We start from the raw sequence: 22717 nt of genomic DNA, 5'->3' as shown, positions 1-22717 counted from the left end.
CTCTCCTAGCCTGTCATATTTATAATTTCATTTAATTACTTCAATCACTTATCAGATTGTGTGTTTACTCATTCACATATTCAAAATATGTTGATTGAGACTTCCCTGGTGGTCCAGTGGCTAAGACTCCATGTTCCCAATGCAGGGGGCCAGGTTCGATCCCCAGTCAGGGAACTAGATCCCACACACCACAGCTAAGACCTGGCATAGCCAAATAAATTAATTGCAAAAAACTCAAAATATGTTTATTCAGCACTTATATGTGCTAGGGACTGATATTAGATCAATTTTACACATTAAAAAAATAAATAACAGAAAGATTAAATAACCTGGCAAAGTCATAGCTAGTTACGAGTTTGCATAGTCAATGGTGGATATATTACCAGTTCTCAGGTACCCTGAATCCCAGTTTCATGCTTTGTATACTTGCAATTATCCTGTTACTGGAGTACTTCATCCTCTAAGCTCCACAATATTGCTAGGCCAAATCTTACTTGGGTTCTTGAGTCTACTGCAAAATATCAATTGTTTCTCAAAAATGTAGGTCCAGGTACTCCTGCAAACATTCAAGTCTCTTTTGATAGTGGTGCTCTGAAGGCGTCTGTTTCGTGGGCACCGACAGAAGGAGCTTTCAACTATACCGTGATGGCTTTGAGTGACTCTTCTAGGCTGAGCTGCAGTACAACTTTCAGTTCCTGCATCATCTACTCTCTCCAGTGTGGAACCAAGTACCTGATTTCAGTTTCAGCAAGTAATGATGCCGGATCTAGCAGATCGACTTCAGCAGTGACTTTGAAAACCGGTAAGTAAACAGGAGCGAGATCACTGTGGGGCTGGCAAGCCCAAGTGGCTGACCTTAGGGAAACAAATAATTACATGACAATGTTCCAGAATGCTCTAGAACAAATGAAAGCAAAAGCCTACTCTAAATGAAAGCATAGGCCCGTGGACCCCACCGAGAAAGCATCGTTGAAGTCTTCCCCGCCTCCTCTGCCATCATGTCTAAATCAGAGTCTCCCAAAGAGCCCGAACAGCTGCAGAAGCTCTTCATCGGAGGATTGAGCTTTGAAACAACCGATGAGAGCCTGAGGAGCCATTTTGAGCAATGGGGAACGCTCACAGACTGTGTGGTAATGAGGGATCCAAACACCAAGCGCTACAGAGGCTTCAGGTTTGTCACATACGCCACGGTGGAGGAGGTGGATGCAGCCATGAATGCAAGGCCACACAAGGTGGACGGAAGAGTTGTGGAACCAAAGAGGGCCGTCTCAAGAGAAGATTCTCAAAGACCTGGTGCCCACTTAACTGTGAAAAAGATTTTTGTTGGTGGCATTAAAGAAGACACTGAAGAACATCACCTGAGAGATTATTTTGAACAGTACGGGAAAATTGAAGTAATTGAAATCATGACTGACTGAGGCAGTGGCAAAAAGAGAGGCTTTGCTTTTGTAACCTTTGATGACCATGACTCCGTAGACAAGATTGTCATTCAGAAATACCACACTGTGAATGGCCACAACTGTGAAGTGAGAAAAGCCCTGTCTAAGCAAGAGATGGCTAGTGCTTCATCCAGCCAGAGAGGTCGAAGTGGTTCTGGAAACTTTGGTGGCGGTCGTGGAGGTGGTTTTGGTGGGAATGACAACTTTGATCGTGGAGGAAACTTCAGTGTTCGAGGTGGCTTTGGTGGCAGCCGTGGTGGTGGTGGATATGGTGGCAGTGGGGATGGATATAATGGATTTGGTAATGACGGAAGCAATTTTGGAGGTGGCGGAAGCTACAATGATTTTGGCAATTACAACAATCAATCTTCAAATTTTGGACCCATGAAAGGAGGAAACTTTGGAGGCAGAAGTTCTGGCCCCTATGGTGGTAGAGGCCAATACTTTGCCACACCACGAAACCAAGGTGGCTATGGTGGCTCCAGCAGCAGCAGTAGCTATGGCAGTGGCAGAAGGTTTTAATTACTGCCAGGAAACAAAGCTTAGCAGGAGAGGAGAGCCAGAGAAGTGACAGGGAAGCTACAGGTTACAACAGATTTGTGAACTCAGCCAAGCACAGTGGTGGCAGGGCCTAGCTGCTACAAAGAAGACATGTTTTAGACAATACTCATGTGTATGGGCAAAAAACTCAAGGACTGTACTTGTGACTAATTGTATAACAGGTTATTTTAGTTTCTGTTCTGTGGAAAGTGTAAAGCATTCCAACAAAGGGTTTTAATGTAGATTTTTTTTTTGCACCCATGCTGTTGATTGCTAAATGTAATAGTCTGATCATGATGCTGAATAAATGTCTTTTTTTTTTTTTTAATGTGCTGTGTAAAGTTAGTCTACTCTGAAGCCATTTTGGTTAACTACCCCAACAGTGTGAAGTTAGAATTCCTTCAGGGTGATGCCAGGTTCCATTTGAAATTTATTTACAACCTGCTTGGTGGAGAAGCTGTTATCTTCAGAACCTTGGTGTAGTTGAACTGACAGTTACTGTGTTGTGACCTGGAGTTCACCATTAAAAGGGTCACCCATGCAAAGTCATGGAGTTTTTTTTATTTATTTTTTGGTTATTAATGATTGTTGGCACATCCTATGCAATATATCTAAATTGAATTATGGTACCAGATAAAGTTATAGATGGGAATGAAGCTTGTGTATCATCCATTATCATGTGTAATCAATAAAAGATTTAATACCCTCAAAAAAAAATAAATAAATGAAAGCATAGAGTTGAACATTCTGATGATTCTGAGTAATGTTGATAGTGAAACGAGATCTTGTGCTTTGGAAAATCACTTTGAAAATTAAGAGGCCTGTTTCCTCTTCCAAATCTTTCACTAATCAGTCTATTTTCTTTTGCATTTGTAAAGTTGTAAATATTCTAAGATCCAGTTTGATCACAACCCTAACTGTGCGGCCCCTTATTTACATCATGCTTCACAGACCTAGGCCTGGTAGGAGCTATTCTTTAAGATAAACAGGGAATGTCTATAGTTTGGAATATGTGTTTAGATATCTGCCCTCTTTCATTCTTATCAAAGAGATAAAGACATACATATGTGGGAGTCTACACTTCAATTTAGAAATATTTGTGTGTTTTGAGAATGTGAACTAACATTTAGTGAACAGCTACTATGCAAAGCCACAAAGAAAATCTCTTGTAGTACTCTCAGACTCCTTTTTATTTATCATTTCCTAGTTGCTTGTGCACCTGGAAGAGTGGCGATCCAAGAAGATCCTCCTGGCCACCTGTCCGTAGCTTGGTCCAATGTAGATCTGGGTGATTACTACGTGGCCTTCGTGAAGAGTGATGATGGCTTGGAAGTACATTGCAACACTTCCCTCACCCAGTGCAATTTCTTATCTGAGTGTGGCTTCACTTACTTTATTAGTGTTTTTGCCTATAACAAGGCAGGGCAGAGTCCTTTGGGTGATGTGTTTAATTATACCACAGGTGAGTTGCGCTTGATGCTTGTAAAGGGAGTTCTGAGTTCACTAAATTCAGTCGCAGAATGGACCACTCATTGCACTCCTTGACTTCGACTATTTGGGAGTCATTCTAAGTCCAAGAATGGAAAGTGAATCTCTTCTTTCACGTTCTTTCCTGGGGAATTTGGACTAAGTGGACTCAACCTTAACAAGAATACAAGGTTTAGGAGTAAGAAGAAAGGAAAGATTGTTGCTATTCAAGCTTGCTCTGAAAAATTGAACCCTCCATCCAGATCTACTCATTGTTCATCCCTGTTCTGGATGCTGAAGGGGAGGCAAACCTTAGGTCTCAGAGTTCACTCTTTCTCTAAGCCCAGAAGACAGAGGTGCAATGGCAAAGATGCCTCATGGTGTAGAGAGTTCTGGAGTAGGACACCTGGGCTTGAGTCCTAACTTGACCACTAACTCATTTGTAAAGTGGAAATAATGATGTCTACCTTGTTAAGTCCCTTAGTATCCACGACTGCAAAATGGGACAAATAATCAGGAGTACATGAATGTGAAAGGGTCTTTATACATAAGAAAAGTACAGTGCAAATATTTTTATTAGCAGCTTTATTGCTGTTACTATTATTCTCCTGCACTAGACTTGGGCCTTCTACAGGGCAGGGATTATATCTCATTCATCTTTTCATCCTGAATGCATATCATAGTGTGACTGGCATATGGGAGATGCTCGATTTTTAAAGAATGAATGGAGTGAGAGACTTAAAATTAACTATATGTACAAATAAGAATACAGTAATACAACTATATAAATAACAATTATAGCTGGATTACATACATTTTTATCCAGATGAGGGAATCAAATAATTGGTGCCTTTGGAATTTGGAGTCAGAGGCCATCAATAAGGTCTCAAGGGCCTTCCAGAAGGAGTGGTTTTGAACTGGATCTTTAAGGATGAATGGAATGTTGGTGGAGCAAGAGCATTCCAGAGAAACCCCATATGAGTTAGACATTTGTCACAATTTGTCCATGAGGTAATGTAGGGCTCTTCTAAAATGTACTAATGCAAGGCTTCCTCCTCTCCTCCACCCCTTAGTTTTATCTAGTTTAGAGTCTGGAAAGACTGATAGGATCTAGAAGTTAGACTAAATATGATTTTGTCAGGAGAAGGGTCCCACATTCCAGTAGAAGGGACACAGTCTCTGAAAAACGGGAAAAAACATGCACGTTGGGTGGAGAATTAAGGAGTCAGGTGAGGCAGGGGGTGTGGGGAGCAGCTGGATGTGTCGACAGGGTAGCGCTTATTATAACCTTGAATGTCATGCAGAGAGAAGCTATCCTCTATGTAGTGGGTGTCAGGCCAGGATCACTGTTGGGCAGACCTGTAGGAGACTCTTACAGTGACTGCAGAGACTCCTGGGCACGGAGACGCCGGGACTCAATGCCCCTCTGACAGCATGGCTCCTGTACTGACGTCCTTCTCTCTACTCCTGCTTGCAGCTCCCTGTTGTCCTAGTGACATTAACCCTGTGCTGGTGTCCAGTGACAGAGTCGAGATTGTCTGGTCTCCCGTCCGAGGCGCCGAACTTTATGAAACAAAGGCTGTGGATGGGTTCAATGTGGTTGAGTGTAATGACACGGCTCCGGCTTGCACGCTTTCTGCTCTAGAGTGTGACACCAAGTACAACATCACGGTATATTCCTTCAGCGAAGTCCGGGGCAGCAATACGTCATGTACTTCCCAATTCATAACCACAGGTATGATACAACAAGGATTTTGTTCACCGACGTCTGGATGGCTCACCTCTATGTCCCTCAGGAAAGGCATTCAGCAAGTATGGTAAAAAGGTTAACTGCCACTAATGACTCTTGGTAGGGATCCTGAGAGCCCCTCTTACTAAGGAGAGGCAGAAGAGAAGGTGGAAGAGGGAAAGAGGACAGCAAGAAACAGGAAACCCTGGGGAGAGTGGAAGGATTGGCTGGTGATTACCTCAGCCATTCACATCCTCCTAACTTTGGGGCCGGAGAAGGCAATGGCAAACCACTCTAGTACTCTTGCCTGGAAAATCCCATGGGCGGAGGAGCCTGGTGGGCTGCCGTCTATGGGATCGCACAGAATTGGACACGACTGAAGCAACTTAGCAGCAGCAGCAGCAGCTTTGGGGCACCTGCCTATAGTCACACCATGAAGGTGCAAATGTTTGTCTTAATTACTTTTGCTTTTGGAGTTCAAATGGCTCCTTAACATTTTCCAGTTAGCCCAACACTATGGGAATCTAATACCATCTGTCAATGTCAGCAAGGTTTCCACACAAAGGCCCTAGGAATTTGGCCTGAGCACAAGGTATGGTTGAAAGTAATCATCTCATTTAAGGGAGAAAACAAGTTTTAGACCAAATGCCACGTGTGATATTTCTTGACTCTGTTTCAGTTCATAATCTAAAATCTCTTAGCTCCTTGCAGTCCTGAAATCAAAAACATTTCAAAGGATGACTTTTCCATGATTAATGTGCGCTGGCAATCCACTAATGATGAGGCCACTTACACGGTGACTGCCCAGGGAGAGAATGGGCTGCACCAGTGCAGCAGCACCGGAGAGTCCTGCATCCTGGGGGGCTTGCCCTGTGGCTCAGTGTTCTCTGTCACTGCTGTGGCTGAAACACCCGCAGGACGGAGCCTGCCCAGCTACAGTGTGCCTCTAGAGACAGGTATGTAACTACATACAATGGAATGCAATGGAATATTAGTCAGCCAGAAAAAGGAATGGAATTGGGTCATTTGAAGAGGCATGGATGGACCTAGAGGGTTCATACAGAGCTAAGTCAGAAAGAAAAAAGTAAATATTGTATAATATCATTTACATGGGGAATCTAGAAAAATAGTATAATGATCTTATTTGCAAAGCCCAAACAGAGACACAGACGTAGAGAAAAAATGTATAGATACCAAGGGGGAAAGGGGAAATGAGTGAGAGGAATTGGGAGATTGGGACTGACATATATACTACTGATACTAAGTATAAAATAGACAACTAATGAGAACCTCCTGTGTAGGTCAGGGAACTCTACTTAATGCACTGTGGGAACCTGAATGGGAAGGAAGTCCAAAATGGAGGGGATATGTGTATATCTATGGCTGATCCACTTTGCAGAAGAGTAGAAACTAACATAACATTGTAAAACAACTATACTCCAATAAAAAATAATTTAAAAAAAGAAAGAAATGGTATGTAGCAACTGCAACTTGAACCTTAGTTCCAGTGGGTCGTTAGGAATTGTTTTAGGATATGAGCTTTATCACTTGATTTACCCTAAGTGTGGTAGAAATACATTAATCTCAGAGAAGCCTTTCAAAGAGCCCCAGTCTTAGGAAACTTTCAACACAGGTTCCATATAAATATCATCTGAAGGCTCTAATATATTCATACACCAACATCAAAGGAGGAATCCACTGACTCTGCAAAAACATTTCTTTGACTTCATATTCCCCCATGACACAATCTACCAAAGCATCTAACAAGTGACCAAATGAGCTGGCTTATCATTTATTTCTTTGGTTCAGCCTTTCAAATCTTTCTCTTAAAAAGGTTTTCTGAGTTTCAGTTTCCTAATTGGTAGAAGAGGATAATGGCTTCAATGGGTGGTTGTGAATATTACATTTTTTATGCTGCAAAGCACTTAGCATAGTGCCTGCTTGCATGGTAGGAGCTGGATAAAAGAAAGCTGTTATTACTTGATAACATTTGAGTGAATGAAATATAGCAAATTACTTAAAGCCTTTGGGTCTTATTTTCTCTTATATATAACGATAGATGGCACTTTGGAGCAGATAAGTTGAAACATAAAAGGCCAATAGGGACAATGCCAAATATGCAGGAAGGTTCCAGATATCCTATATGCTGTATAATGGATCTTTGAAGAGTTGAGAATTGATTGTGGTACTCTTAGGTGGCTAAGAATATTGTAAGCTTTTATATAAACCATGTTATAAGGTTTTATATCAACTATGATATGTTTTATATCACAATGCAAAAAGGCAAAATGGTTGTCTGAGGAGGCCTTACAAATAGCTGAGAAAAGAGAAGTGAAAGGCAAAGGAGAAAAGGAAATATATGCCCATTTGAATGCAGAGTTCCAAAGAATAGCAAGGAGAGAGAAGAAAGACTTCCTCAGTGATCAATGCAAGGAAACAGAGGAAAACAATAGAATGGGAAAGACTAGAAATCTCTTCAAGAAAATTAGAGATACCAAGGGAACATTTCATGCAAAGATGGGCACAATAAAGGACAGAAATGGTATGAACCTAATAGAAGCAGAAGATACTAAGAAGAGGTGGCAAGAATACACAGAAGAACTGTACAAAAAAGATCTTCAAGACCCAGATAACTGCAATCATGTGATCATTCACCTAGAGCCAGACTTCCTGCAATGTGAAGTCAATTGAGCCTTAGGAAGCATCACTATGAACAAAGCTAGTGGAAGTGATGGAATTACAGATGCTCATGATGATGCTGTGAAAGTGCTGCACTCAATATGCCAGCAAATTTGGAAATCTCAGCAGTGACTGAGATTCCACGGGACTGGAAAAGGTTAGTTTTCATTCCAATCCCAAAGAAAGGAAATGCCAAAGAATGTTCAAACTACCACACAATCGCACTCATCTCACATGCTAGCAAAATAATGCTCAAAATTCTCCAAGCCAGGCTTTAACAGTACGTGAACTGAGAATTTCCAGATGTTCAAGCTGGATTTAGAAAAGGCAGAGGAACCAGAGATCAAATTGCCAACATCTGTTGGATCATCAAAAAAGCAAGAGAGTTCCAGAAAAACATCTACTTCTGCTTTATTGACTATGCCAAAGCCTTTGAATATGTGAATCACAACAAACTGTGGAAAATTCTTCAAGAGATAGGAAATACCAGACTACCTGACCTGCCTCCTGAGAAATCTGTATGCAGGTCAAGAAGCAACAGTTAGAAATGGACATGGAACAATAGACTGGGTTACAAATCGGAAAAGGAGTATGTCAAGGCTGTATATTGCCACTCTGCTTTTTTAGCTTATATGCAGAGTACATCACACAAAATGCCGGGCTGGATGAAGCACAGTCTGGAATCAAGATTGCCGGGAGAAATATCAATTACCTCATATACGCAGATGACACCACCCTTATGGCAGAAAGCGAAGGACTAAAGAGCCTCTTGATGGAAGTGAAAGAGGAGAGTGAAAAAGTTGGCTTAAAACTCAATATTCATAAAACTAAGACCATGGCATCTGGTCCCTTCACTTCATGGCAAATAGATGGGATGGAAACAGTGACAGACTTTATTTTGGGGGGCTCCAAAATCACTGCAGATGGTGACTGCAGGCATGAAATTAGAAGACTCTTGTTCCTTGGAAGAAGAGCTATGACCAACCTAGACAGCATATTAAAAAGCAGAAACATTACTTTGCCAACAAAGGTCTGTCTAGTCAAAGCTATGATTTTTCCAGTAGTCATGTATGGATGTGAGAGTTGGCTTATAAAGAAAGCTGAGTGCAGAAGAATTGATGCTTTTGAACTGTGGTATTGGAGAGACTCTTGAGAGTCCCTTGGACTGACAGGAAATCAAACCAGTCAATCCTAAAGGAAATCAGTCCTGAATATTCATTGGAAGGACTGATGCTGAAGCTGAAACTGCAATACTTTGGCCACCTGATGCAAAGAACTGACTCATTGAAAAAGACCCTAATGCTGGGAAAGATTGAGGGCAGGAGGAGAAGGGGACAACAGAGGATGAAATGGTCAGATAGCATCACCAACTCGATGGACATGAGTTTGAGCAAGGTCCAGGAGTTGGTGATGAACAGGGAGGCCTGGTGTACTGAAGTCCTTGGGGTTGCAAAGAGTTGGATGCAACTGAGCGACTGAACTGACTGATCAACTATGTACTATGAAATGCATGAGAAAGGCAAAACACATTTTATTGCAAATGTGATAATACGTATTAGGAGAAGAGGTAAATGCAACCATTGCATTGAAATTTGCAACTGGAATCATTAAAGCTGAAGAACAACAAAGGATTTCTTTCTTATACTGAAAAAAGTTGGGGAGAACCTCACATTAATTACCCACAGCCAGTTAGTGAACTTCGTTCTCGGGGAAAGTACTTGCTATATACAGTGATGTTAAATAATGTATCAGAGAGAATGAGATTTTGCTTAACAAAAGGACATTTTTAAAGTTTTTAAAAACTTTTTATTGCAGTATAGTTGATGTTCAATGTCATATAAGTCACAATACAGTGATTCACAATTTTTAAAAGTATGTTCCATTTATAGTTATTAAGGATATTTTGACTAACAGTTAAAGGTTTGAGAAATCTAGGATACTGACTGAAAGACAGACAGAATACCATGCTTGGTTGTTTTTCACAAATAACCCTTAGTGGAAATAAATTCCCAATTTTTTCTTTTTCCCCATTTGAGCGCCGTGCTGCTCAGCCAGTCTGACGGTAACTCAGGTCACTCAGTCAGTAATCAACGTGAGCTGGACTGTTGGGACTGGGGCCCTAACCTATGTGACGGTTCTGCAGTCACACACGGGACAGTCAAAGTGTCACACCCATCAAAACCACTGCCTCCTGGGATGCATCACATGCGGCATCAATTACACAGTGGCAGTAAAAGCAGTTAGTGCCACTGGGTTGACTACGGACTGCGCCTACCAAAGTTACTCCTCTAGTAAGTGAAATCTAGACTCTAGTTCTAGAGTGTCAACAAGGACCTTGACTATTATAGATCCAGACATAAGCCCTTCCATCTCATTTAAAAGCATGCTGCATCTCCACCACGCTTGCATGATAAATTCAGATTACTTTCTAAAATGTTTGCAATTTTCCTCTTGATTCAGAACCTCAAAGCTTCGGAGGCTTTTGTTGGTGCATGCTAAGTCACTTCAGTTGTGCCTGACCCTTTGCGACCCCCTGGACTACAGCCTGCCAGGTTTCTCTGTCCATGGGACTGTAGCCGTGTATCCCACCAGGCTCCTCTTTCCATGGGATTATCCAGGCAATAATCCTGGAGTGGGTTGCCATTTCCTCCAGGGATCTTCCCAACCCAGGGATCAAATCTGTGTCTCTTGTCTCCTGCATTGATGGGTGGGTTCTTTACCACTAGCACCACCTGGGAAACCCTTTTGGTAGTTGGTGAATGAACTCCCTGATAACAAGGTTCAAGTGGACTTTCTCTGAAAGAAGGCTTGGTTTTTATATGATCTAGCTACGTGCAGCACAGAGTAACTCAGTCTGGCAGAGTTTTCAGAAAGCATTTAGATCACATATTCTATTTGGCTTGAATTTTTTGCTTCTCAATATTATTGCGCTACTACCTCTCTTTTCTAAACCACTCCAGCTTCTCCTATGGTATCTTATTTTAACAGGCTTCAAGAGCAAGTATTGCATTTTGTTCTTCACAAAGACCAATTAGGGAATGGCGGGAGAAGTAAGGAGTGGTACAGGGTTAACAAATAAGATTTCACTGGTATGATTCTAGTCCACTACAGTGGCTGTTTAGAGCGCTGTTTCAGGAAAAAAAAAAAACTCTCAAGATTAATGGGATGCCTCTCAGGCTTAATGGGAGCGTAAGTACCGCAACCAGTTAGCTGCATCTGTTCTGAGGCATGAGGTGGGAGAGTTGAGATGTAATTTTCATAGGACTTCCCTGGATGTCCAGTGGTTAAGACTTTATGCTTCCACTACAAGGGGCTCAGGTTTGATCCTTGGTTGGGGAACTAAGATCCCATAAGTCTTTCAACAAAAAAAAAAGAAATAAATTAATTAAAAAATGAAATTTTGGCATCCCAAAGGTAGTAGAGTGAGTCTTCAACTTAGGAGTCTAAAGATATGGCTTCTTAAACTGTCCTGCCTTATCTTATTCCCTGATTCTATTTCCTCCTTTGTAAGAGAAATAGGAATGATTATGGTGTGAAAGCATTTAAAACCTGCTGCATGCTATGTACTAAGTTGCTTTGTGTGCATTTATTAGTCACTCAGTCATGTCCATGGAGAAGGCAATGGCACCCCACTCCAGTATTCTTGCCTGGAAAATCCCAAGGATGGGGAGCCTGGTGGGCTGCCGTCTATGGGGTTGCACAGAATCAGACACGACTAAAGCGACTCAGCAGCAGCAGCAGCAGTCATGACCGATTGTTTGTGACCCCAAGGACTGTAGCCTGCCAGGCTTATCTGTCCATGGGATTCTCCAGGGAAGAATACTGGAGTGGTCACTTCAGTTGTATCCAATTCTTTGCAACCCCATGGACTGTAGCCTGCCAGGCTCCTCTGTCCATGGAATTCACCAGGCAAGAATACTGGAGGGGTAACCATTCCCTTTTCCAGGGGATTATCCCAACCCAGGGATTGAATCCAGATCTTCTGCATTGCAGGCAGATTGTTTACTATCTGAGCCACCAGGGAAGCCCAGAACACATATGTAATCTGCTTTATAATTTCTTTCATTAGAGTTGCTGCCTAAGTTCTCACCTTGATATCTAGTTCTGGAAATACGGTCCACTGCTTACCCTCACACCTAAAAAAACCTTTTTTTTTTTTAAAGAATGAATCAAAGGAACCTAATTATCTGTAATACTTATTATACAATAACATCTTTATTTTGTTTACTGAGGAATCCACCATTTGACACCCAATGTGTGGCCTGCTCAAGGTATTCAGTAAAGGAAAAAGGGAAAGTACCCAGTCAGCACAGATGAAGTGTGGACTAGCGACAAGAATCATGTTACTCAGCTCAGCAAAATTTAGGTCTTTTCAACTAAAGCTGAATGCAGTTAATTATATCTAAATTGAATCCCACTAAAATCATTATGGGCTTTCCCAGTGGCTCAGTGATAAAGAATCTGCCTGCAATGCAAGAGAGTTGCAGGTGACACAAATCAATCCCCAGGTTGGGAAGATCCCCTGGAGCAGGAAATGGCAACCCACTCCAGTATTCTTGCTTGGAAAATCCCATGGAGAGATGAGCCTGGTGCGCTACAGTCCATGGGGTTGCAAAGAGTCAAACATGACTTAGTGACTAAACAACAACAAAAATCATATTATGGGTACTATGGGTAGGATGTTATGAAGGATCTTGACAAGGATTCTGTGTATTTGACTCATACAGTTTGAGTCATATACCCTTCATATCTGCCAAGTACTTGGACTCACCATTGCTCTCTATTGAAAACTCATGCCCCACCTCACCCTCACACATGGATCTCTAATCATGTGGCCCAGGACAGAAGGAACTTGATACCTCCTCAAATCTTGCTCTAATCGGTTGTCATTTAGAGCAGGACACTTACGCTGTTTCCCATAGTAGCAGAGGCTAGGTTTGTGGTGGTGGTGGAATAGTGATGTGTTTGTTTTATCCTTCAGGTGCCTGCTGCCCGTTAGGGGTGAAATTATACAGGCTGGGCCCTAATGGCATCCGGATCCACTGGCAGGCCTCCAGGGGCTCTGCCAATTACAGCACCGACCTCTATGGTTCCAAAGGCATTTTCACATGTGCCCCAAGCGCTGGCCTCAGTTTCTGTGATGTTACCGAGATACCCTGCGGGGATGTGTATACTGTGATGGTGTCACCAGTTGCTGAGACAGGACTGAAGCTTACTTTCTGTCCAAAAAAAATATATTCAGGTAGAGAAAGTTATGACCCTTTATTTAAAACTAACCCTTGACTCAATCTGTGAATGAAGGCTAAGAGCAATCACACTTTGCTATGTAGGAAGATCAAAAAGGGCATGACATTTCTACATCCTATAGGCAGATTCTGGCAACAGGGGACCCCAAGCTCCTTTGGAATTGTGATGCTTTGTTATAATTTGATTTGGAGGTACTCCTTTCATCCCTCTCCCTCTCTTCAGAAAAAGGAACAGATGCTTGCTTAAACAGTAAAATGGATTTAAAACAATTTTCTGCTTTGAGATTTGAAGATAGGTTTTATTCATGGTTAGAGGTAATGACAGACAACATGGAATATTTGAAATTAAGAGACTTGAACCTTTATTTGCACAGATTCAGACTTATGATTGAGGGAGAGTTGGAGGATCAGAGAAAAACAAATTTATAAATCATAAGCTAGGTTTGGAAGTACGAGTGGGCAGACAGTCTGTGATCACAAAACATGACTGTCAGCAACTGCCATTTCAACAGAGCTGATGGAAAAAGATGAGCAATTCTCCTGCTCTGTATTCCAGCACCTTCTGCTACCTTGCCCAGGGCATTGTCATATTTTTTTCATATATTTATAAAATAAAGAGATGATGAGGTCCTATAACTCTGCAGGGGAATGCAGGAAGAGTAATAAATGTTGGCTTAGAAAGCTTTACTAGTAACCAGAATCTAAAATTTCCAGTTATGTGTAGGTGACAAGAAGGTTCAAGACGGCTCCTGGTGATGGAACAAGGCCAGTTCCTCTTCGGGGGTGTTCTCACTATCCTTGGCTGTCATGCTCTGATTCCTTGCTTTCTCATTATCTTGTCCAGAGGACAAGCTGGCCCAAAGCATGGCCCTATGAGAAGGGACAGGAGTAGGTTGTTGGGTTGAAGATGAGCTCTGAGGAAGCAGAGCCTACAGGTCAATAATGATACTTCATTGTATTTGCATAATGCTTCAAAATTTATCAAGTGTTTTCACATTCAATATTTCACTGAATGCTCAAATAACTCTATAAGGTAGGTTCAACAGATTTTATTTTCTCCAATTTATAAATGAGAAAACTGAGATTCAAAGGCTCCCAAATCTCTATCTATAACCCTTCTCTTCTTCTGATCTCTAAATCCATATTCAAACATGTTATCTCTACTTAGAGATACACCTCAGGCATTTCAATTCCTCAAGACCAAAAGGAACTTCTGATCCCATGCAGTTTCTCATCTCCCATCATCCTTGTTTCAGGTATTCAAGCCTGAAAACCCTGGTGTCAGCTTCCCCTCTCCCTCACCTTCCATATCTAAATAGTCTCCAAGCTCTGTTCTTTTCACTCCATGATGGTCTCTAAATCCAACTTCTTCCCTTCATTCCTACAGCTACTTCAGTACTTCAGGGTCTCACTACCTCTCCCCTATACTATTACACCAGTCCTATCCTCCTGCCCTCTTACCAGTCTTCATGCTATCACTAGAGTTATTATTCCAGGACACGGACCCAACTGTCTTTCTTTCACGCTACAAAATTCTCAGAAGTTTTCCATTGCTCCATAGGATAAAATACAGTCCTCTGAGCATGGCATTTAACATCCCTTACAATCTGTCCCTCTTCTATCTTTCTACACCTGTACTAACAGAAGTTTAATGTAAGTCTGAAAATTTAAAATTTTCTAGTAGCCACATTAAAAACATAAAAAGAAATAGGCAAAATTAATTTGCATATATTTTCATTAATCCAATATATCCACAATATTCTAATTTTCAACATGGAATCAATGTAAAAAATTTGTATTTTTTCCATAGTAAGTCTTCAAAATCTTGTGTGTGTTTGTTTAAGACAGCACATATCAGTTTAGACCAGCCACATTTGGAGTGCTCATAGCTACATATGGTGAGTGGCTACTCTATTGGACAGTACAGTTCTTGGCTCATTCCCCAACATCCTTACTGAGAAGACTCTATTCTCTAGTCCTATGGAGTCATTCACACCCCTCTGCCCTTACCACACATGCATACTATGCCACATCGTGCTTCTGGGCTAATGCAGCACTCCCCGCTTTGCCTGGAATTCTGCCCCTCCCCCAACCAAGGGAACTCCACCAGCCCAAACTCCCCCTCCTCTGTGAAGTCTTCTCCAGTTCTCATAGGCTGAGTTCATCTCTCTCTTTCCTTTATAACTCCACAGCACACATTATTGGCACCACACCAGATTTCTGTGAGTTGAATGTCTGTAATTTCTGCTAAATGGCAATCTCTTAGACTCTCAGTACTTTGCATGTAACTGTTGCCCTATATATTTTAAGTTAAAAAAAAAAGAATGAATAAGAGTTTATGTGTTTCTCTATGATAATACAGCCAGTAAGTGAGTGAGTGAAGTCTTTGCTTCTTCTCCTAATTCATACTCACAATTTAACTTTTAGAGAGACACTCTCTCTGATGGTTTGTTAGTTGGAACTCTGATATCCTTTGGCATCTCAAGCCTATAGTCTTTGCCCTTTAGTAAGGGTTGGGTGTCCAGACTCAGGTTAGGGAATCTATCTTTGCTCTGGCTCCTTGATAAAAACCATGCATTTGGGGGAAGATTGTTGCTTTCGTTTTTTGTTTTTCTTTCCCCAATATCAGTGATGCCTTAATCTTATAATTAGGATGATATTGGAAATGATAACAATGATTAATATTTTTTGAGTGTAGTGTGCTAGCCACTATTCTAAGGGCTTTAGCTTGTGCTAAATGTGCATTAGCTTGACTGATACTTATAACAACCCTATGAGGTTGGCATTCTTATTCTTGCCACCTAACAAAGTGAAGCACAGAAAAGTGAAATGACTTATCCAAGTTAACAGTGTTAGCAGGTGTCTCCTTCTCTTATTACACAAGTTGGTTCTTATTCATTCTTCACTCACTTCCTATTATTCTTTCTTAAATTGTATCTCAAATACGTCAATGAATCTGTTTTAAACGCTTGTGTTTTTATTTATTACAGTAACCTGCTCTGGAAGTACACTTGGAATGGGTAAGTCATTTTTCTCATGGATAAACTAGAAAGAAATTTTTTGTTAAATTTTCAGTTCAGTTCAGTTCAGTTGGTCGCTCAGTCATGTCTGACCTTTTGCAACCCCATGGACTGCAGCACGCTAGGCTTCCCTCTTCATCAACAACTCCCACAGCTTACCCAAACTCATGTCCACTGAGTCATTGATGCCATCCAACCATCTCATCCTCTGTCGTCCCCTTCTCCTCCAGCCTTCAATCATTCCCAGCATCAGGGTCTTTTCAAATGAGTCACTTCTTCACATCAGGTGGCCAAAGTATTGCAGTTTCAGCTTCAGCATCAGTCCTTCCAGTGAATATTCAGGACTGATTTCCCTTAGGAATGACTGGTTGGATTCCCTTGCTGTCCAAGGGACTCTCAAGAGTCTTCTCCAACACCACAGTACAAAAGCATCAATTCTTCGGCTCTCAACTTTCTTTATAGTCCAACTCTCACATCCATATATGACTACTGGAAAAACCATAGCTTTGACTAGATGAACCTTTGTCAGCAAAGTAACGTCTCTGCATTTTAATATGCAGTGTAGGTTGGCCATAGCTTTTTTTCCAAGGAGCAAGTGTCTTAATTTCATGGCTGCAGTCACCGTCTGCAGTGATTTTGGAGCCCAAGAAAATAAAGTCTCAAACTGCTTCCATTGTTTCCCCATCTATTTGCCATGAAGTGATGGGACCAGATGCCATGATCTTAAGTTTTCTGAATGTTGAGTTTTAAGCCAACTTCTTCACTCTCCTTTTTGCGTCCATCAAGAGGCTCTTTAGTTCTTCTTCACTTTCTGCCATAAGTGTGGTGTCATCTGTATCTCTGAGGTTACTAATATCTCTCCCAGCAATCTTGATTCAAGACTGTGCTTCATCCAGTCCAGCAGTTCTCATGATGTACTCTGCATATAAGTTAAATAAGCAGGCTGACAATATACAGCCTTGACGTACTCCTTTCCTGATTTGGAACCAGTCTGCTGTTCCATGTCCATTTCTAACTGTTGCTTCTTGACCTGCATACAGATTTCTCAGGAGGCAGGTCAAGTGGTCTGGTATTCCCATCTCTTTCAGAATTTTCCACAGTTTGTTGTGATCCACACAGTCAAAGGCTTTGGCATAGTCAATAAAGCAGAAGTAGATGTTTTTCTGGAACTCTCTTGCTTTTTTGATGATCCCATAGATGTTGGTAATTTGATCTCTGGTTCCTCTGCCTTTTCTAAATCCAGCTTGAACATCTGGAAGTTCACCGTCCAAGTACTGTTGAAGCCTGGCTTGGAGAATTTTGAGCATTACTTTACTAGCGTGTGAGATGAGTGCAATTGTGTAGTAGTTTGAGCATTCTTTGGCATTTCCTTTATTTGGGATTGGAATGAAAACTGACCTTTTTCAGTCCTGTGGCCACTGCTGAGTTTTCCAAATTTGCTGGCATATTGAGTGCAGCACTTTCACAGCATCATCTTTTAGGATTTGAAATAGGTCAACTGGAACTCCATCACCTCCACTAGCTTTGTTCGTAGTGATGCTTCCTAAGGCCCACCTGACTTTGCATTCCAGGATGTCTGGCTTTAGGTGAGTGATCACACCATCGTGATTATCTGGGTCATAAAGATCTTTTTTGTATAGTTCTATGTATTCTTGTCACCTCTTCTTAATATCTTCTGCTTCTGTTAGGTCCATACCATTTCTGTCCTTTATTGAGCCCATCTTTGCATGAAATGTTCACTTGGTATCTCTAATTTTCTTGAAGAGATCTTTAGTCTTTCCCATTCTATTGTTTTCCTCTATTTCCTTGCATTGATCACTGAGGAAGTCTTTCTTATCTCTCCCTGCTATTCTTTGGAACTCTGCATTTAAATGGGTATATATTTCCTTTTCTCCTTTGCCTTTCACTTCTCTTCCTTTCTCAGCTATTTGTAAGGCCTCCTCAGACAACCATTTTGCCTTTTTGCATTTCTTTTTCTTGGAAATGTCTTGATCGCTGCCTCCTGTACAATGTCATGAACCTCTGTCCATAGTTCTTCAGGCATTCTGTCTATCAGATCTAATCTCTTGAATCTATTTGCCACTTCCACTGTATATTCATAAGGGATTATTTAGGTAATCAATGGTCTAGTGGTTTTCCCTACTTTATTTAATTTAAGTCTAAATGGTCTAATGTTTTTCCCTACTTTCTTCAATGTAAGTCTGAGTTTGTCAATCAGATGTTCATGATCTGAGCCACAGTCAGCTCCCAGTCTTGTTTTTACTGACTGTATAGTGCTTCTCCATCTTTGGTTGCAAAGAATATAATCAATCCAGATACTGACCATCTGGAGATGTCCATGTATAGAGTCTTCTTTTGTGCTATTGGAAGAAGGTATTTCTTATGACCAGTGCATTCTCTTGGTAAAACTCTATTAGCCTTTGCTCTGCTTCATTCTGTACTCCAAGGCCAAACTTGCCTGTTACTCCAGGTATTTCTTGACTTCCTACTCTTGTATTCCAGTCCCCTATAATGAAAAGGACATCTATTTTAGGCTTCAGTTCTAGAAGGCCTTATAGGACTTCATAAAACCATTCAGCTTCTTCAGCATTAGTGGTTGGGGCATAGACTTGGATTACTGTGGCATTGAATGGTTTGCCTCAGAAACAAAAAGCAATCCTTCTGTTGTTTTTGAGATTGCACCCAAATACTGCATTTCAGACTCTTTTGTTGACTATGATGGCTACTACATTTCTTGTAAGGGATTCTTGCCCATAGTAGTAGATATAATGGTCTTCTGGATTAAATTCACCCATTTCAGTCCATTTTAATTCACTGATTCCTAAAATGTCAATGTTCACTCTTGCCATCTCCTGTTTGATCACTTCCAATTTACCTTGATTCATGGACCTAACATTCCAGGTTCCTATGCAATATTGCTCTTTACAGTGTCGGACTTTACTTCCATCACCAGTCTCATCCACAACTGGGTGCTGTTTTTGCTTTGGCTCCGCCTCTTCATTCTTCATTGTTGTTCTTTAGGGTGACTTAATGAAGTCCGAATCAAAGCTGACTCTTCAATTATAGAGGCAAATGCTTGCTTTCTGTGGTTTAAAGGGTCCCTGCTCTCCTCTTGCATAACTTTTTCTCCCCTCTTACATTGCCTCCCCTCAGATTCCACCAGTGGAGAGGAACTCCACTGGATTCTGAAATTATTTCAGTCTTCCAGGAAAATAAAAACATGCTTCAGAGAAGCAACTGATTCATGCCTCACTTGAGAGAGTGGTTCCTAGCCCTGCTGTACATTGTGTCACCCAGAGAGCTTAAAACTAATCGATTTGTTGTTGATTTTCAGTCAGTAAGTCATGTCCGACTCTTTGCGACCCCATGGACTGTAGCCCACCAGGCTCTTCGTCCATGGGATTTCCCAGGCAAGATTACTGGAGTGGGTAGTCATTGCCTTCTCAGGATCTTCCTGGAGATCTTCTCGACCCAGGGATCAAACCTAGATCTCCTACATTGCAGGAAGATTCTTTACCATCTGAGCCACCGGGGAAAAGCTTCTTAGGTGATTGTAAGGTGTAGCCACGGCTGAGAACTGCTGCTTTAGAGCACAGCTTCTCAAAGCTTATTGTGCATAGAAATCACCTGGGGCCTTATTAAAGCAGATTCTGATTTGGTAGGTGTAGGAAAGATCTAAGACTTTGCACTTCTAACAAGGTCCAGGTGAAGCTGGTGACACTGATGCTGCTGGTCTGACCACACTTCTGGCAGTCAGGTGTTAGAATCTGTTAACGGCCTGCAGAGTCCTAAGATGCCTGCTTCCAGTTTGCATGGGTGGACGTGGCCAGCAGAGGTAAACGGGTGCTGAAAGGGCACCTGGAGTAAAGGTAACCCTCACTGCCACTCAGATGTGCTCAGGACTGATCCCATCTAGGCTATTCTGGGGGCCCCATCGGGGCTATTCTTGGCTTGGGGCTGTAGAGATGATCACAGAGCTGTGTGTGCTGACCCCGTGAGTAGCATATGGTGCTTCAAGAGGAATCTTTGCCACCATCTTCTAGGAGGATTGCTTGATTTGAGGCCTTGGGAATACCCCTAGGGAATATTATAAAACCCAAAATACAGACCGGACATGTAAACACACACACCACACACACATAGTCAGACATGGCTGACTTCAGAGGATTTAAGAGAAAATGAAGCCTTCCTTTGAGCAAACCCCACTGGATAGCCTTCCAGCCTGGGCCAGCTCCCTTCCAACACTTCCTGCCACCGGTAGGACATATGCTTCTCTTTGCTGCCGGTTCTCTGTTTCCTCTCCCAGTCCATTTCTTCTCTGAGCACAGAAGACACATGTTTTCTAATTCTTGCCCCACCTGGTGGTGTTGTCTAGGTAACTAAGTCATGTCCAACTCTTTGCGACCCCATGGCCTGTAGGTAGCCCACCAGACTCCTCTGTCCATGGGATTTCCTGGACAAGAATATTGGAGTGGATTGCCATTCCCTTCTCCAGGGGATCTTACCGACCCAGGGACTGAACCTGCATCTCTTGCATTGGCAGGAGGATTCTTTATTGCTGAGGCACCGGGGGAGCCCCACCAGCAGTTCTGAAATAAGAATAATCCCTATTAATTTTAAAGGGTTTCTATTTCCAGTGATTACAGGGAAACAGACCTGGCTTATTAAAAATAAATTATGAGGAAAGTTCTAAATTATAATTACTTGAAAAAAACTCCCAAAGTACTAATGCCCATAAGCTCTGGTCTTCAGGAAAATGTACATGGGCCTGAGTCTACATTCTTGGAATATCTTTCCAGTATTATGGTGGTTTTAATTCAATATTTCTCCTGAGCCCCAGAGGGGTAGTAGAATGGGGATCCTTGGGGATCCCTAGGAGGTGAAGAGTGGTGTATTATATATTGGTCTTCCCTAAGATTTTGTTAAAGAGATGATACTTTTTTAAAAATGCTTGAAAACCGTCTTTCTTAAGACCTTGCTATTTGAGATCACCAGAAACCTTGTTCAAAATGTATAATTTTAGGCCCCACACAGAGTTACTAAATCCCCAGGTGATTCATTCACATGCATATTAAAGTTTGCAGGTTACTGGTTGGGTAGTAGTGCTCAAACTTTGGTGTGTATCAAAATCTCTTGGAGAGCTAGCAAAGGCTGTAGGGATCCATGCCTGCTGAAGTGGGCCCCTGTGTTTCTATCAGGTTCCTATGTGATTCTGACACTCTCCAAGTTTGAGAAGCACTGCTCTAGGTCACTGCTGTCCACTTCCTATGTCCCTCTGGGCTGGCCTTGATTATTACTTCTCCTTTCTTAGCGAGTTTCAGTCTTCAACCTGAAGAGATCTGACCTTTTCTTTAAGAGATTGTTGTAGAAATTCTGCAAGACTATCAAAAATGATTATTTGGGGGTCTCTACATCATATATAATTCACTGTATTAAGGGAGAAATTCTAAATTGCTGTCCAATTTCAGCATTTCTCCTCTCTATACACAGGACTAGTCAGAGTAGGTCCCTAGCTGGCATGGGGCCTCTAGATACGCTAAGGGAAACCTTGGGAATCTTGTTGGTCTAAGGCTTTTGGTCTTACTTAACTCTTGGGTTATCCTAAAGCTTTTCAACAGCATGAATGGATTTTTTAAGAGACAGATCTGGGTTCAAATCCTGCCACTGTCCCTTTCCCTTAGGTAAGGTGCTTCAATTCTAAGTACAGGTTTCCTCATCTGAAAATTGGAACAAACTTCTCATAAGATGTTATGAAGATTAAAGGAGATATAAATTGTTAGACCCAATGACAGGCTCAAAGTAGGCTCAGTAAATAAAAGTCTTGGGGGTGGAGAGGAAAGTCCTTTGTCTTGGGTCAGTAGTCTGAGCTCCAAGAGACTCTTGGGGAGGATTCATTTCACAAAGCAGCAGAGAGAACATCCTGGTTAGTTAGACCCTGATGGTCAGTTTCTTCTTGCCCTTTGAACGGTTCAGTTTATCTTACTTTTCTGCTTACTTGCTGGGAAGTGCTGCCAAAATAGCATTTCAAATCGAAACGCTAATCTGAACCTCAGTGACATCTGAGGGCTTTTTAACTTAAGAAAATGTCTGCATACTAATGCATTTTGTGGCTTCCTCCCTTCCTTGCCTTTTTAGTGATTTACAGAGGGAAGAGAAATGTGGAATGACACAGTAAACCACGGATAAAAACAGAGACTTGTCTAGTGAGTAATTTAAATTGAAATGTTATAATTCAAAGGCAAAGGCAAAGTGTTTTTTTTTTTTTTTTTTTTTTGCTTTAAAAATGTCTTCCCATATCTTTTGCAGAGGTTCCTTAATTGTTAGTGTGATTAGAGCTGGAAAAAGTCTATTAGAATACAAAATTCCTCTAGGCTAGGACAAGCTCCTTTGGCCTTTAGAAGAACTGCTCTGACTCCACTTCCTGAGTTCAAGGTCAGGTGTGTCCTCAATGGCAAGGAGTTCAAGATCTGCTGCAGAGAAGACTCAGGGGAGAAATTAATCCAGAAAGTCTTGTGGAAGGCTGCCAGAATGAGCCAGCACACGGGGAAAGTCCTGGAGATATGAAAGATCTGCATAGCAGAAATTCTTGGAGATTTC

At 41.7% G+C, this 22717-nt stretch overlaps 1 protein-coding gene and 1 pseudogene across 1 annotated transcript in view; both read left to right on the top strand.

The window, feature by feature from the left end:
• FNDC7 (fibronectin type III domain containing 7) overlaps positions 1 to 22287 on the top strand; it is a 31875-nt gene extending 9588 nt beyond the window's left edge. The window contains exons 5-12 of the mRNA XM_005891332.2: positions 545 to 802; positions 3187 to 3441; positions 4924 to 5181; positions 5877 to 6131; positions 9891 to 10145; positions 12836 to 13096; positions 16091 to 16120; positions 22256 to 22287. Coding sequence (XP_005891394.1) covers positions 545 to 802; positions 3187 to 3441; positions 4924 to 5181; positions 5877 to 6131; positions 9891 to 10145; positions 12836 to 13096; positions 16091 to 16120; positions 22256 to 22287 — 1604 coding nt within the window. The remainder of the gene's footprint in view (positions 1 to 544; positions 803 to 3186; positions 3442 to 4923; positions 5182 to 5876; positions 6132 to 9890; positions 10146 to 12835; positions 13097 to 16090; positions 16121 to 22255) is intronic.
• On the top strand, positions 984 to 2276 carry LOC102268594 (heterogeneous nuclear ribonucleoprotein A1-like; annotated as a pseudogene).
• Positions 22288 to 22717: the final 430 nt, after the last annotated feature.

Source organism: Bos mutus, chromosome 3 (assembly GCF_027580195.1).
Source record: "Bos mutus isolate GX-2022 chromosome 3, NWIPB_WYAK_1.1, whole genome shotgun sequence".
Taxonomy (NCBI): domain Eukaryota; kingdom Metazoa; phylum Chordata; class Mammalia; order Artiodactyla; family Bovidae; genus Bos; species Bos mutus.
This window is presented reverse-complemented; position numbering and strand designations above follow the sequence as displayed.